The sequence below is a fragment of the Mustelus asterias genome, chromosome 19 (assembly GCF_964213995.1).
Source record: "Mustelus asterias chromosome 19, sMusAst1.hap1.1, whole genome shotgun sequence".
Lineage (NCBI taxonomy): Eukaryota > Metazoa > Chordata > Chondrichthyes > Carcharhiniformes > Triakidae > Mustelus > Mustelus asterias.
The window spans coordinates 28,376,326-28,389,203 of NC_135819.1; the positions used below are offsets into that span (position 1 = coordinate 28,376,326).

The following is a 12,878-nucleotide window of genomic DNA, read 5'->3' on the forward strand; positions in this document are numbered from 1 at the left end:
AAACACATTGATGAAGGAAGGGCAGTAGATGTAGTATATATGGACTTCAGCAAGGCATTTGATAAGGTGCCCCATGCAAGGCTTATTGAGAAAATGAGGGGGCATGGGATCCGAGGGGAACATTGCTTTGTGGATCCAGAACTGGCTTGCCCACAGAAGGCAAAGAGTGGTTATAGAACATAGAACATAGAACATAGAACATTACAGCGCAGAACAGGCCCTTCGGCCCACGATGTTGCACCGACCAGTTAAAAAAAAAAACTGTGATCCTCCAACCTAAACCAATTTCTTTTCGTCCATGAACCTATCTACGGATCTCTTAAACGCCCCCAAACTAGGCGCATTTACTACTGATGCTGGCAGGGCATTCCAATCCCTCACCACCCTCTGGGTAAAGAACCTACCCCTGACATCGGTTCTATAACTACCCCCCCTCAATTTAAAGCCATGCCCCCTCGTGCTGGATTTCTCCATCAGAGGAAAAAGGCTATCACTATCCACCCTATCTAAACCTCTAATCATCTTATATGTTTCAATAAGATCCCCTCTTAGCCGCCGCCTTTCCAGCGAAAACAATCCCAAATCCCTCAGCCTCTCCTCATAGGATCTCCCCTCCATACCAGGCAACATCCTGGTAAACCTCCTCTGCACCCTCTCCAAAGCCTCCACATCCTTCCTGTAATGTGGGGACCAGAACTGCACACAGTACTCCAAGTGCGGCCGCACCAGAGTTGTGTACAGTTGCAACATAACGCTACGACTCCTAAATTCAATCCCCCTACCAATAAACGCCAAGACACCATATGCCTTCTTAACAACCTTATCTACTTGATTCCCAACTTTCAGGGATCTATGCACACATACACCTAGATCCCTCTGCTCCTCCACACTATTCAAAGTCCTCCCGTTAGCCCGTTATAGATGGGTCATATTCTGCATGGAGGTCTGTCATCAGTGGAATGCCCCAGGGATCTGTTCTGGGACCCTTACTCTTTGTGATTTTTATAAATGACCTGGATGAGGAAGTGGAGGGATGGGTTGGTAAGTTTGCTGATGGCACAAAGGTTGGAGGTGTTGTGGATAGTGTAGAGGGATTTCAGAAGTTGCAGCGAGACATTGATAGGATGCAAGACTGGGCGGAGAAGTGGCAGATGAAGTTCAACCCAGATAAGTGTGCGGTGGTTCATTTTGGCAGGCCAAATAGGATGGCGGAATATAATATTAATGGTAGGACTCTTGGCAGTGTGAAAGATCAGAAGGATCTTGGGGTCCGAGTTCATAGGACGCTCAAAACAGCTGTGCAGATTGAGGCTGTGGTTAAGAAGGCGTATGGTGTACTGGCCTTCATCAATCGAGGAATTGAGTTTAGGAGTCGTGAGATAATGTTGCAGCTATATAAGACCCTGGTCAGACCACACTTGGAGTACTGTGCTTAGTTCTGGTCGCCTCATTACAGGAAGGATGTGGAAGCCATAGAAAGGGTGCAGAGGAGATTTACAAGGATGTTGCCTGGGTTGGGGAGCATGCCATATGAGGGTAGGTTGAGTGAGCTCGGCCTTTGATCCTTGGAGAGACGAAGGATGAGGGGTGACCTGATAGAGGTGTATAAGATGCTGAGAGGTATTGATCGAGTGGACAGTCAGAGGCTTTTTCCTAGGGCTGAAATGGTTGCCACAAGAGGACACAGGTTTAAGGTGCTGGGGAGTAGGTACAGAGGAGATGTCAGGGGTAAGTTTTTCACTCAGAGGGTGGTGGGTGCGTGGAATGGGCTGCCAGCAACGGTGGTGGAGTTGGATTCTGTAGGGTCTTTTAAGAGACTTTTACATAAGTACGTGGAACTTAGTCAGATAGAGGGTTATAGGTAAGCCTAGTAATCGCTAAGGTAGGGACATGTTCGGCACAACTTTGTGGGCTGAAGGGCCTGTATTGTGCTGTAGTTTTTCTATGTTTCTTCTACTTTTCATTTGCCTATCCAGAAAGTTCTAAGCCCTCTCACGTTAACATTTTTCATTACAATATCTTGGATTTTGTCTCCACGATTCTATTGGTGAATCAGTTTCATACATTGATCACTCTTTATGGAATGAGTGGACCTTACAGAAATTTTCATCCAAATACCAGATCATGGAATCATTGAAAGATCTGCAGAGAAGTCTAATCAGCCCATCCTGCCTGTGCCATCTGTTTGCAAGAATTATTTATTCAGTCCCACTCCCCTGCTCTTTCCCCATAAACCTGCAATACTCCCCTTTTTCAACCTTTTATCCAATTTCTTTCTGGAAGTGAAGATGGAATCTGCTTCCATCATGTTTTCAGGCATTGTATCCAAGATCATCGTAACTCACTGAGTAAAAAATAGATTCTCCTCATTTCAACACCAATCACACTCGATCTGTATCCTCTGCCAGTGGAAATGGGTTTTCACTATTTACTCAAAACCCTTTGTCATTTGAAACATTATTAAACCTCTCCTTATTCTTCTCTGCTCCAAGGACCAATCCCAGCCTCTCCATTTTCTCCACATAACTGAAGTGCTTCACTTTGCAACCGTTCTGTTAAATCTCTGCACTTTCCCCCAAAATCTTGACATCTGACATAAAGCTTAGAATGGACACCAGTGTTTTATAAAGATTGAGCGTAACTTTTTTTATTTTGCCTTTATATTCTGTTCCTCTGTTTACATAGCTATGGATTGTAGATGTTTCTTTTAACAGCCTTCTCAACATGTCCTCCCGCTGTTAAGGATATCTCTGCGAGTTTGTACCATTGATTATTCTATCAATTCTAAGAACTGCAAAACTCTCCTTTTCAACCATTTATCCAATTTCTTTCTGGAAGTGACGATTGAATCTGCTTCCTCCATGCTTTTAGCATTGTATCCAAGATCATCATAATGTGGAAGACTTTAACTCCTCAATCAGGCTGCGCACAGTTTGCACTGCAGTAATGCACCATTACACCAAACTCAGAAGGTGACTCTACCTTCAGCAGTATGGGTCTTTGCTCCAAATTCCATAGCAGCCATTTTGAAAGTCCTTCTAAATTTAATACATCATATTGATTTCTGCAATGTTTCACTCATTGCTTCAGCTTTATCAACCTCACAATTGATGAACTGTGATGTAAAACTATGAAGAACATAAGAACTTCCTGCTGCCTCAGCAAAGCAGCCAGCATAATTTAGGACCCCACGCACCCCGGACATTCTCTCTTCCACCTTCCATCGGGAAAAACATACAAAAGTCTGAGGTCACGTACCAACCGACTCAAGAACAGCTTCTTCCCTGCTGCTATCAGACTTTTGAATGGACTTACCTTATATTAAGTTGATCTTTCTCCACACCCTAGCTATGACTGCAACACTACATTCTGTACTCTCTCCTTTCCTTCTCTATGAAGAGTGTGCTTTGTCTGTATAGTGCACAAGAAACAATACTTTTCACTGTATGCTAACACATGTGACAATAAATTTTTAAAAATAGGAGCAGGAGTAGGCCATATGAGTCATCAAGCCTGTTCCACATTCAATAGGATCATGGCTGATCTGTCTTAATTCCACTTTCCTGCTTGATCAAAAATCTGTCTGTCTTAGTCTTAAATACATTCAGTCCGATGCTACATCAACAGCCCTCTGAGGCAGAGAATTCCAAAGATTCACGACCCCAAGTTAAGAAATATCTCTTCCTCAATAACTTTGTATCAACAACAAACTTTGACACAGTAATCAAGAACAGAAAATGCTGGAAAATCTCAGCAAGTCTGACAGCCTCTGTCGAGAGAGAATAGAGTAAGAAGTCTCACAACACCAGGTTAAAGTCCAACAGGTTTATTTGGTCGCAAATACCATAAGCTTTTGGAGCGCTGCTCCTTCGTCAGATGGAGTGGAAATGTGCTCTCAAACAGTGCACAGAATCACAGAAATCAAGTTACAGAATACTAATTAGAATGCGAATCCCTACAACCAGCCAGGTCTTAAAGGTACAGACAATGTGGGTGGAGGGAGCATTAAACACAGGTTAAAGAGATGTGTATTGTCTCCAGACAGAGCAGCTAGTGAGATTCTGCAAGTCCAGGGGGCAAGCTGTGGGGGTTACTGATAATGTGACATAAATCCAACATCCCGGTTTAGGCCGTCCTCATGTGTGCGGAACTTGGCTATCAGTTTCTGCTCAGCGACTCTGCGCTGTCGTGTGTCGTGAAGGCCGCCTTGGAGAACGCTTACCTGAAGATCCAAGGCTGAATGCCCGTGACTGCTGAAGTGCTCCCCCACAGGAAGAGAACAGTCTTGCCTGGTGATTGTCGAGCGGTGTTCATTCATCCGTTGTCGTCGCGTCTGCATGGTTTCCCCAATGTACCATGCCTCGGGACATCCTTTGCTGCAGCGTATCAGGTAGACGATGTTGGCCGAGTTGCAAGTGTAGGTACCGTGTACCTGGTAGATGGTGTTCTCACGTGAGATGATGGCATCCGTGTCGATGATCCGGCACGTCTTGCAGAGGTTGCTGTGGCAGGGTTGTGTGGTGTCGTGGTCACTGTTCTCCTGGAGGCTGGGTAGTTTGCTGCGGACAATGGTCTGTTTGAGGTTGCGTGGTTGTTGCCTTCTTGCCTTCAAACAACCACGTAACCTCAAACAGACCATTGTCCGCAGCAAACTACCCAGCCTTCAGGAGAACAGTGACCACGACATCACACAACCCTGCCACAGCAACCTCTGCAAGACGTGCCGGATCATCGACACGGATGCCATCATCTCACGTGAGAACACCATCTACCAGGTACACGGTACCTACTCTTGCAACTCGGCCAACATCGTCTACCTGATACGCTGCAGCAAAGGATGTCCTGAGGCATGGTACATTGGGGAAACCATGCAGACGCGACGACAACGGATGAATGAACACCGCTCGACAATCACCAGGCAAGACTGTTCTCTTCCTGTGGGGGAGCACTTCAGCAGTCACGGGCATTCAGCCTTGGATCTTCAGATAAGCGTTCTCCAAGGCGGCCTTCACGACACACGACAGCGCAGAGTCGCTGAGCAGAAACTGATAGCCAAGTTCCGCACACATGAGGATGGCCTAAACCGGGATGTTGGATTTATGTCACATTATCAGTAACCCCCACAGCTTGCCCCCTGGACTTGCAGAATCTCACTAGCTGTTCTGTCTGGAGACAATACACATCTCTTCAACCTGTGTTTAATGCTCCCTCCACCACATTGTCTGTACCTTTAAGACCTGGCTGGCTGTAGGGATTCGCATTCTAATCAGTATTCTGTAACTTGATTTCTGTGATTCTGTGCACTGTTTGAGAGCACATTTCCACTCCATCTGACGAAGGAGCAGCGCTCCAAAAGCTTATGGTATTTGCGACCAAATAAACCTGTTGGACTTTAACCTGGTATTGTGAGACTTCTTACTGTGTTCACCCCAGTCCAACGCCGGCATCTCCACATCAGAGAGAGAATAGAGCCAACGTTTCCAGTCTGATGACTCTCTGACACTGACAAAGGATCATCCAGACTCGCAACGTTGGCTCTATTCTCTCCCCACAGAGGCTGTCAGATCTGTTGAGATTTAGCAGCATTCTCTTTTTGTTTCAGATTCCAGCATCCGCAGTAATTTGCTTTTATCTTTGACACAGTACTCCTGGTCTCTCTGTCTAAGTCATCAATATAGATTGTCAATGATTAAGGCTATGATTTGATCGTATACATTCTTAATAATTAAATACAGAAAACATGAGGAGGCTCAGCAGGTGAGTGAGTGAAGGTTAAGAATTCAAATCGTCCCTTTAACTATGTGCCTGTCTGTGATTGGAACTGTGATTTCTAATGAATGACTCCGTTAAGTAATTGTGAATGGATAATTCTGATGAAGACAAATCTGGGACAATAATAAATTCTCTACAGCCACAGATTCCAGTTCATCTTCTGTGTGATGTTTTCCCCTTTATACAGTATGTTTACTTGGATGGAAATAGCTTAACAACAGAACAGCTTGTCCTGCTCGGTAATGGGATCAACAAAATCAAGGTGAGATAGATGTCCATTCCCATTTCAAAAATAATGTGCAAAAATAAACAACAGTGTCACATCACACAAATACCTGTCTCAATCTTTTAGCTTACACCAGAGGCTGAAAGGAGGGTCAACAAGTCGAGGGATCTGGTGGAAAAAATCGTCGATGAAGGCCAAGGTCAGATGTTATTTCATCTGAAATTCTGTGTGCAATAAATGCAAAAACTTTATTTAATTTTAATTTTAATTCATATTCTACAATCCGGTGTGTAAAATTATTGTACAATTAACACATTTTATGAATCAACCTTTAAACCTACACCTCCAAAGATGTGTGGGTTGGGTTGTGTTGGGTTGCGTGGCCATGCTAAATTGCCCTTGAGCGTTAGAGGGACTAGCGGGGTAAATACATGGGGGTTACAGTGATAGGGTCTTGGTGGGATTGTTGGTGCAGGCTCGATGGGCTGATTGGCCTCCTTCTGCACTTTAGGGCTTCTACGATTTGTCTGAGAGATGCAATCATAATGATGTTATGTATTTCAGTGGTGTATGGAATAAACACAGGGTTTGGGAGATTTGCCCGGACAGTTATCCCTCGAGACAAGCTTGAGTGAGTACATTCTGATGTCTTTCTGGTGTCCCTTACTTCCCATCGTTCCTTTCATTACTAAACCTTCTGTTTTCACAGGGTGCTGCAGGAAAATGTTGTCCGTTCCACAGCAGTAGGTAAGAGAAAGAATTCCTGCTGCGATTTTCATTATCCAACACTTTGCTAACACTGCATTTGAGAACTGTCCCTTTCCTCTGTGTCCTCATGTAGCTTTCCCCTCGTTGCTTCAACATGTTATTAACAAAGAAAATTGAAGTAATCAGGTGACATGGTGAGCATTTAGTTCAAATAGTTCTGTTGAAAGCAAAATCTGTCCGTGCTATTGAAATGGAGGGATAAAAAGCAAATATTGACAAATTCATACATTGGAATTTCTGGAGGAGAAAGGCCAAACTCTAAGATAAAAGCAATTACTGCAGATGCTGGAATCTGAAACAAAAGCAGAAAATGCTGGAAAATCTCAGCAGGCCTGACAGCATCTGTGGGGAGAGAATAGAGCCAACGTTTCGAGTCTGGATGACTCTCGTCCGAGCTGAGAGCAGAGAGAGTCAGCAGAGATTTATACTATTGGGGAGAGGCAGGTGGAATGGGACAAAGGGAATGTAAATGAGGATACAGAAGGCTGAGAAGGTGCCAAAAGTGTTCATTAAGTGGTCAGAATGTGTGAATGGCAGAACAGAGGTATAGATGGTTAAAAGACTGCCTGGGGAATGTGGCAGTTGCCCTGAAGGGAGGTGGGGGGAGGGGGCAAGAAAGAGAGCTGCTTCACAGGCACCTCCTTCACTCTGGTCTATTGCATTCGCTGCTCCCAATGTGGTCTCCTCTATATCAGAGAGACCAAACGCAGACTAGGTGAACGCTTTGCTGAACACCTTCAGTCCCGTCCACAATCAGGACCCAGACCTTCCTGTCGCTTGCCACTTCAACACACCACCCTGCTCTCCTGTCCACATGGCCGTCCTTGGCCTTTTGCAATGTTCTAGCGAACCCCAACACAAACTGGAGGACCAGCACCTCATCTTCCAATTGGGCACTTTCCAGCCTTCCGGACTGAACATTGAGTTCAACAACTTCAGAGCATGAACTCTTTCCTCCACCTTCACCTCGTTTCCATTTATTTCATTTCATTTCATCTCATCCACCCATTTTGTCATCCTTCTTTCTCACTTCCATTTTTCCACTTCTCCATTCCAGCTCTCCTCCTTGTTCCTCTCACCCCCTCCTCCCCCCCCCCCCACTCCCTTTCAGGGCAACTGCCACATTCCTCAGGCAGTCCCTTAACAATCTGTACCTCTGTTCTGCCAGTTACACATTCTGATCACTTAATGGAAACTTTTAGCGCCTTCTGCATCCTCATTTACATTCCCTTTGTCCCATTCCACCTCCACCCCCACCCCCTCAATAGTATAAATCTCTGCTGATTCTCTCTGCTCTCAACTCTGACGAAAGGTCATCCAGACTCGAAACGTTGGCCCTATTCTCTCCCCACAGATGCTGTCAGGCCTGCTGAGATTTTCCAGCATTTTCTGTTTTAAGCCCAAACTCTAATTGCTCCAGTTCAGACCCTTGACCCCTATCCCTGCTGGACTGGCATAATGCAAATGGAGTTGTTAGAACATAGAACATAGAAAAGCTACAGCACAAACAGGCCCTTTGGCCCACAAGTTGCGCCAAACAATTTCCTTACCTTCTAGGCTCATCTATAACCCTCTATCTTACTAACCTCCATGAACCTATCCAAAAGTCTCTTAAAAGACTCAATTGAATCCGCTTCCACCACCACTACCGGCAGCCGATTCCACGCACCCACCACCCTCTGAGTGAAAAACTTACCCCTAACATCTCCTCTATACCTACTCCCCAACACCCTAAACCTGTGGCCTCTCGTGACAACCATTTCAGCCCTGGGTAAAAGCCTCTGAGAATCCACTCTATCAATACCTCTCAACATCTTATGCACCTCTATCAGGTCACCTCTCATCCTTCGCCTCTCCAAGGAGAATAGACCTAGTTCTCTCAACTTACCTTCATAAGGCATACCACTTAATCCCGGCAACATCCTCGTAAATCTCCTCTGCACCTGTTCTATGGCTTCCACATTCTTTCTGTAATGAGGCAACCAGAACTGGGCACAGTACTCCAGGTGGGGTCTGACCAGGGTCCTATACAGCTGCAGCAGTATCTCCCGATTTCTAAACTCAATTCCTGTATTGATGAAGGTCAGTATTCCATACACCTTCTTAACCACAGCCTCTACCTGCAACGCCGCTTTGAGCGTCCTATGAACCCGGACCCCAAGATCCCTCTGTTCTTCCACACTACCAATCGTCTTACCCTTAAAATTATATTCTTCCATCCTATTCAACCTGCCAAAATGAACCACCACACACTTATCTGTGTTGAAGTCCATCTGCCACTTCTCCGCCCATCTTATCTATGTCTCGTTGCAACTGCTGACATCCCTCTACACTATCCACAACCCCATCAACCTTTGTGTCATCAGCAAACTTGCCAACCCATCCTTCCACTTCCTCGTCCAGGTCATTTATAAAAATCACAAAGAGCAAGGGTCCCAGAACAGATCCTTGTTGATTAATCTCACCAATCAATCTCTACCAATGAGTCTTCACCAAGTCCAAAGCTGAGAGTCTGGATTTTACCCCAATCAAGATGACTCAGGATGTGATTCTGGAATTCCCAACCACATTCCTGGAGTTTCTGATCTTCTGAAGTGCCTTTTAAGGGTGAGGGCTGGTTCAGGTCAAAAGCCCACATCCTGCATTCCTGCCCTGGCTGGCTCCATTTTGGAAATAGGCATGTCCTAGTCCTCTGGATTTCATGGAGTCAGGCTAGGATTTCAATGAGTCTGGTTTATGGCCCCTCAGAGGTGCCTCCATGAGGGAACCTATAAAAAGATAAGTTCGAGAGGTCCTCCTCGTGCCTCTCATGGCAAGGTATGCTCCCCATGCACTCCATATGACCCTTCATGCCCAGCATACCAAGCTATGGCACTTCCATGCCCGTTCACCCATTATACAGTGTGGAGAACCAATGGGACCTATAAGTCAAGAAAGCAATGCTTTGTCTGGGGCTCAGGCGTTTTCAAACTTAACTGGATGTCTGGGCATTATGCCAAGAATAATAATGAAGAGGCAGACAGGAGAGCGGAGTTGAGGCCAGAATCAGATCAGTCACATTGTTATCAGATGGTAGAGCAGACCTGGAGGGCCAAATGGCCTACCCCAACTACTAACTCCTATCTTCATATCAATGTGTTTTGAGAACCAGATGAATCTGTGTTTGTTTTGTGGTGTTTCTCCTGCAGGTGTTGGGGATCCCTTGTCTCCAGAGAGGTCCCGGATGCTGCTAGCTCTGAGAATCAATGTTCTTGCCAAGGGTTACAGTGGGATCTCCTTAAAGACTCTCAGTCAAATGATCCAAGCATTTAATGGTAATGCCATCTTTCGACCTTCTATTTGTAAGATGTATTACATCTATTATTGATTTAGTAAAAGGTTGTGGGTGCGATTTAGCCAAATTGTTGGAGCTTCTGTCATTGAGGTGGTTTATGGGTGGCTGGCACACTGGGCAGACCTCCTCTGCAACACTGCCAGGGAGACTGGTGCCCTTCTTGTACCTCAGTTACCTCCATGTAGCTGTTGGCGCTCCCTGTGGTGGGCAGGGACACTCTGCCACTGGAAAAGTGCTAATGGCATAAGAAATCACTCTTAATTCTTTAAATTTCAGCTTAACTCCATTCAACAGGCAGCCAAGCCTCTGCTTTCCCACCATTGGGAAACATCCCTATTAGTGGGACTGAATCTGGAAGACGTCACAACGCGGTTCCTTGATATTTTACCAGCCACTCCCCCCTCCATTCCTGACACCCTGGGGCCTTCAAAATTCTGCCTGAGGTTTTATTGATCTGGGGTCCTGCTCTGTTCTCTCTCTCTCTCCTGAATTGGCTCCTTTCTCTGTACTTGTGTAGTCTTCTGGCTGGTTGAGGTTTCTCTTACTCTTTGAATGACCTGGTTATAGTCTGTGTTAAGTTTTTCTTAAAACTATTTCTTTACATTATTTATACCCAGGATATCATGGTAAGTCCACTATTCTTTGGACACAGACTGTTTTGTGTCTTGTCCCCTTAGACCCTCTTGGTCACTTGACTCTGATATTATGTGTTATCGTCATCATTAACATCCTTGTCTAATTGACAGAAGCATTAACTTTACTCTACGTTCCCCCTGTAGCTTCCTGTCTCTCCTATGTCCCAGAGAAGGGGACAGTCGGGGCCAGTGGGGATCTCGCTCCCCTGGCTCACCTTGCACTGGGACTGATGGGTGAAGGCAAAATGTGGTCACCAAGAAGTGGCTGGGCTGATGCTAAAAACGTGAGTTCCCTGAAATTCCAGTTTATAACCTTCAAGAGGATTTCAACCAATTAAAAACTGTTTTTTTTTATTGAACAGACAGGGTGGATGGAAAGCCTGCTTCCTGTGCTGTGTGGCTTCTGATCCAGTGCGGCGTGTGATTCGGTGCCACCCGTGACCCAGCATGATTATCCTTAAAAAAGAAAACCCTTGACCTCCCCATCCTTGCAAATTATCACCCCAGCTCCATCCTCCCTTTCCACTACGAAGTCCATGAATGTGTAATTTCCCCAGTCCATACCCCACCTTTCTCTGAACTCCTTGTTTGATCCCTCCAGTCAGACTGGTAATGACACTCTGTCAGACCCCGCTTCAGCCAGGAGGTTGTTGAAGCTGTGATCCTGTGAGATTCCCTGATTCTTGTTGATTTGATGTTAACACTGTTCAGACAAGTAACTCTCTCTCACTCCCCCAGGTGTTGCAGGATCACGGTCTGCTGCCGATTTCACCCAAAGCTAAAGAGGTAATTAAACAGCACATTTCCATTGTCAACAACATTTAAATAAATTGCTAGGTTTTACCAACTCATATCTCATTGAGTAAAAGCCACTGACCTATTTCCTATATCTGTAAGAGTTTCTTTATTTTCAGTTGTTTATTTTGTACAAAGGCTGGCTATTCACGGTTATATAGCTGGTCAAAGGGGCAAAACATTACGCAGCTCTGTAAGAGTTTTCTTCATTTAACATAATGCCTGGTCTTTCCAAAATATTTGATGGTGGTTTAAAGCATGAAAATATGAGTTGGTTTCCTTTCCAGAACAACGATATTGCCGGTTACTATAGTTACCAATCACTTTATTTATTGAATGAATTGATAGTTTATGGCACTCATTGATTGACTTGTCTGTTTAGATATACAAACTAGTCAACAAGATTTACACTTTGCTCGCTGCTGTCCAGAATTTGTATTTGGAAATGCTTACGACTATCTCAGGGGCAGGGATCTCTCTGGCAGCTTTGTGTTTTAAGTGTGAGGTTATGACTCAGTTTAGTCTGGTTAGTATTTATTAAAATTATTTTCCATCCAATTCAATTGGTGATTGATGTTTAGGGTCTGGCTCTGATCAATGGCACTCAGATGATCACATCGCTGGGCGCAGAGGCAGTGGAGAGAGCCACAGCAATTGCCCGACAGGCAGATATTATAGCAGCTCTTACACTGGAGGTTCTGAAAGGCACAACCAGAGCCTTTGACAGTGGTGAGTAACATGTTATACAGACTCTTCAGACTGTCCCACTGAAGTGAAAGGCTCCCTCCCCCTCAGTGCTTTGAATGTAGGGTTACCAACTCTCCAGGATTGGCCTGAAGTCTCCAAGAATTGCCGATCACGCTTCCAGGATAATGGTGTGTGCGACCCTGGAGAAAAATCATCAGGACTTAAAAAAAAACCAATGGGTCTTTTGTCATTTTCTTTGAACATTTTTCTTCCGCGGGCGTAAAGATATTGAAAATGGGGAAAAAATGGCAAACGCCAAATATCATCCAACTGGGTAATGCTTGCTTTCCAATTGGCAGCCCCAAGGATGGATGTGTGAGGACACGTCATGTGATGAAGTAAAGTTTATTTATTAGTCACAAGTAGGCTTACATTAACACTGCAATTAAATTACTGTGAAAATCCCCTAGTCGCCACACTCCGACACCTGTTCGGGTACACTGAGGGAGAATTTAGCATGGCCGATGCACTACCCAGCACGTCTTTCGGACTGAGAGCAAACTGGAGCACCAGGAGGAAACCCACACAGACATGGGGAGAATGTGCAGACTCCACACAGACAGTGACCCGAGTTGGGAATTGACCCCAGGTCCCTGGTGCT

At 45.2% G+C, this 12,878-nt stretch overlaps 1 protein-coding gene across 1 annotated transcript in view; it reads left to right on the top strand.

The window, feature by feature from the left end:
- LOC144507832 (histidine ammonia-lyase-like) overlaps window positions 1–12,878 on the top strand; it is a 46,851-nt gene that overhangs the window by 15,734 nt on the left and 18,239 nt on the right. Inside the window, exons 2-9 of the mRNA XM_078235176.1 lie at window positions 5,960–6,034; window positions 6,125–6,197; window positions 6,563–6,629; window positions 6,708–6,745; window positions 9,955–10,080; window positions 10,880–11,019; window positions 11,474–11,521; window positions 12,112–12,259. Of these exons, the coding sequence (XP_078091302.1) occupies window positions 9,990–10,080; window positions 10,880–11,019; window positions 11,474–11,521; window positions 12,112–12,259 (427 nt within the window). The 5' untranslated portion in view covers window positions 5,960–6,034; window positions 6,125–6,197; window positions 6,563–6,629; window positions 6,708–6,745; window positions 9,955–9,989. The remainder of the gene's footprint in view (window positions 1–5,959; window positions 6,035–6,124; window positions 6,198–6,562; window positions 6,630–6,707; window positions 6,746–9,954; window positions 10,081–10,879; window positions 11,020–11,473; window positions 11,522–12,111; window positions 12,260–12,878) is intronic.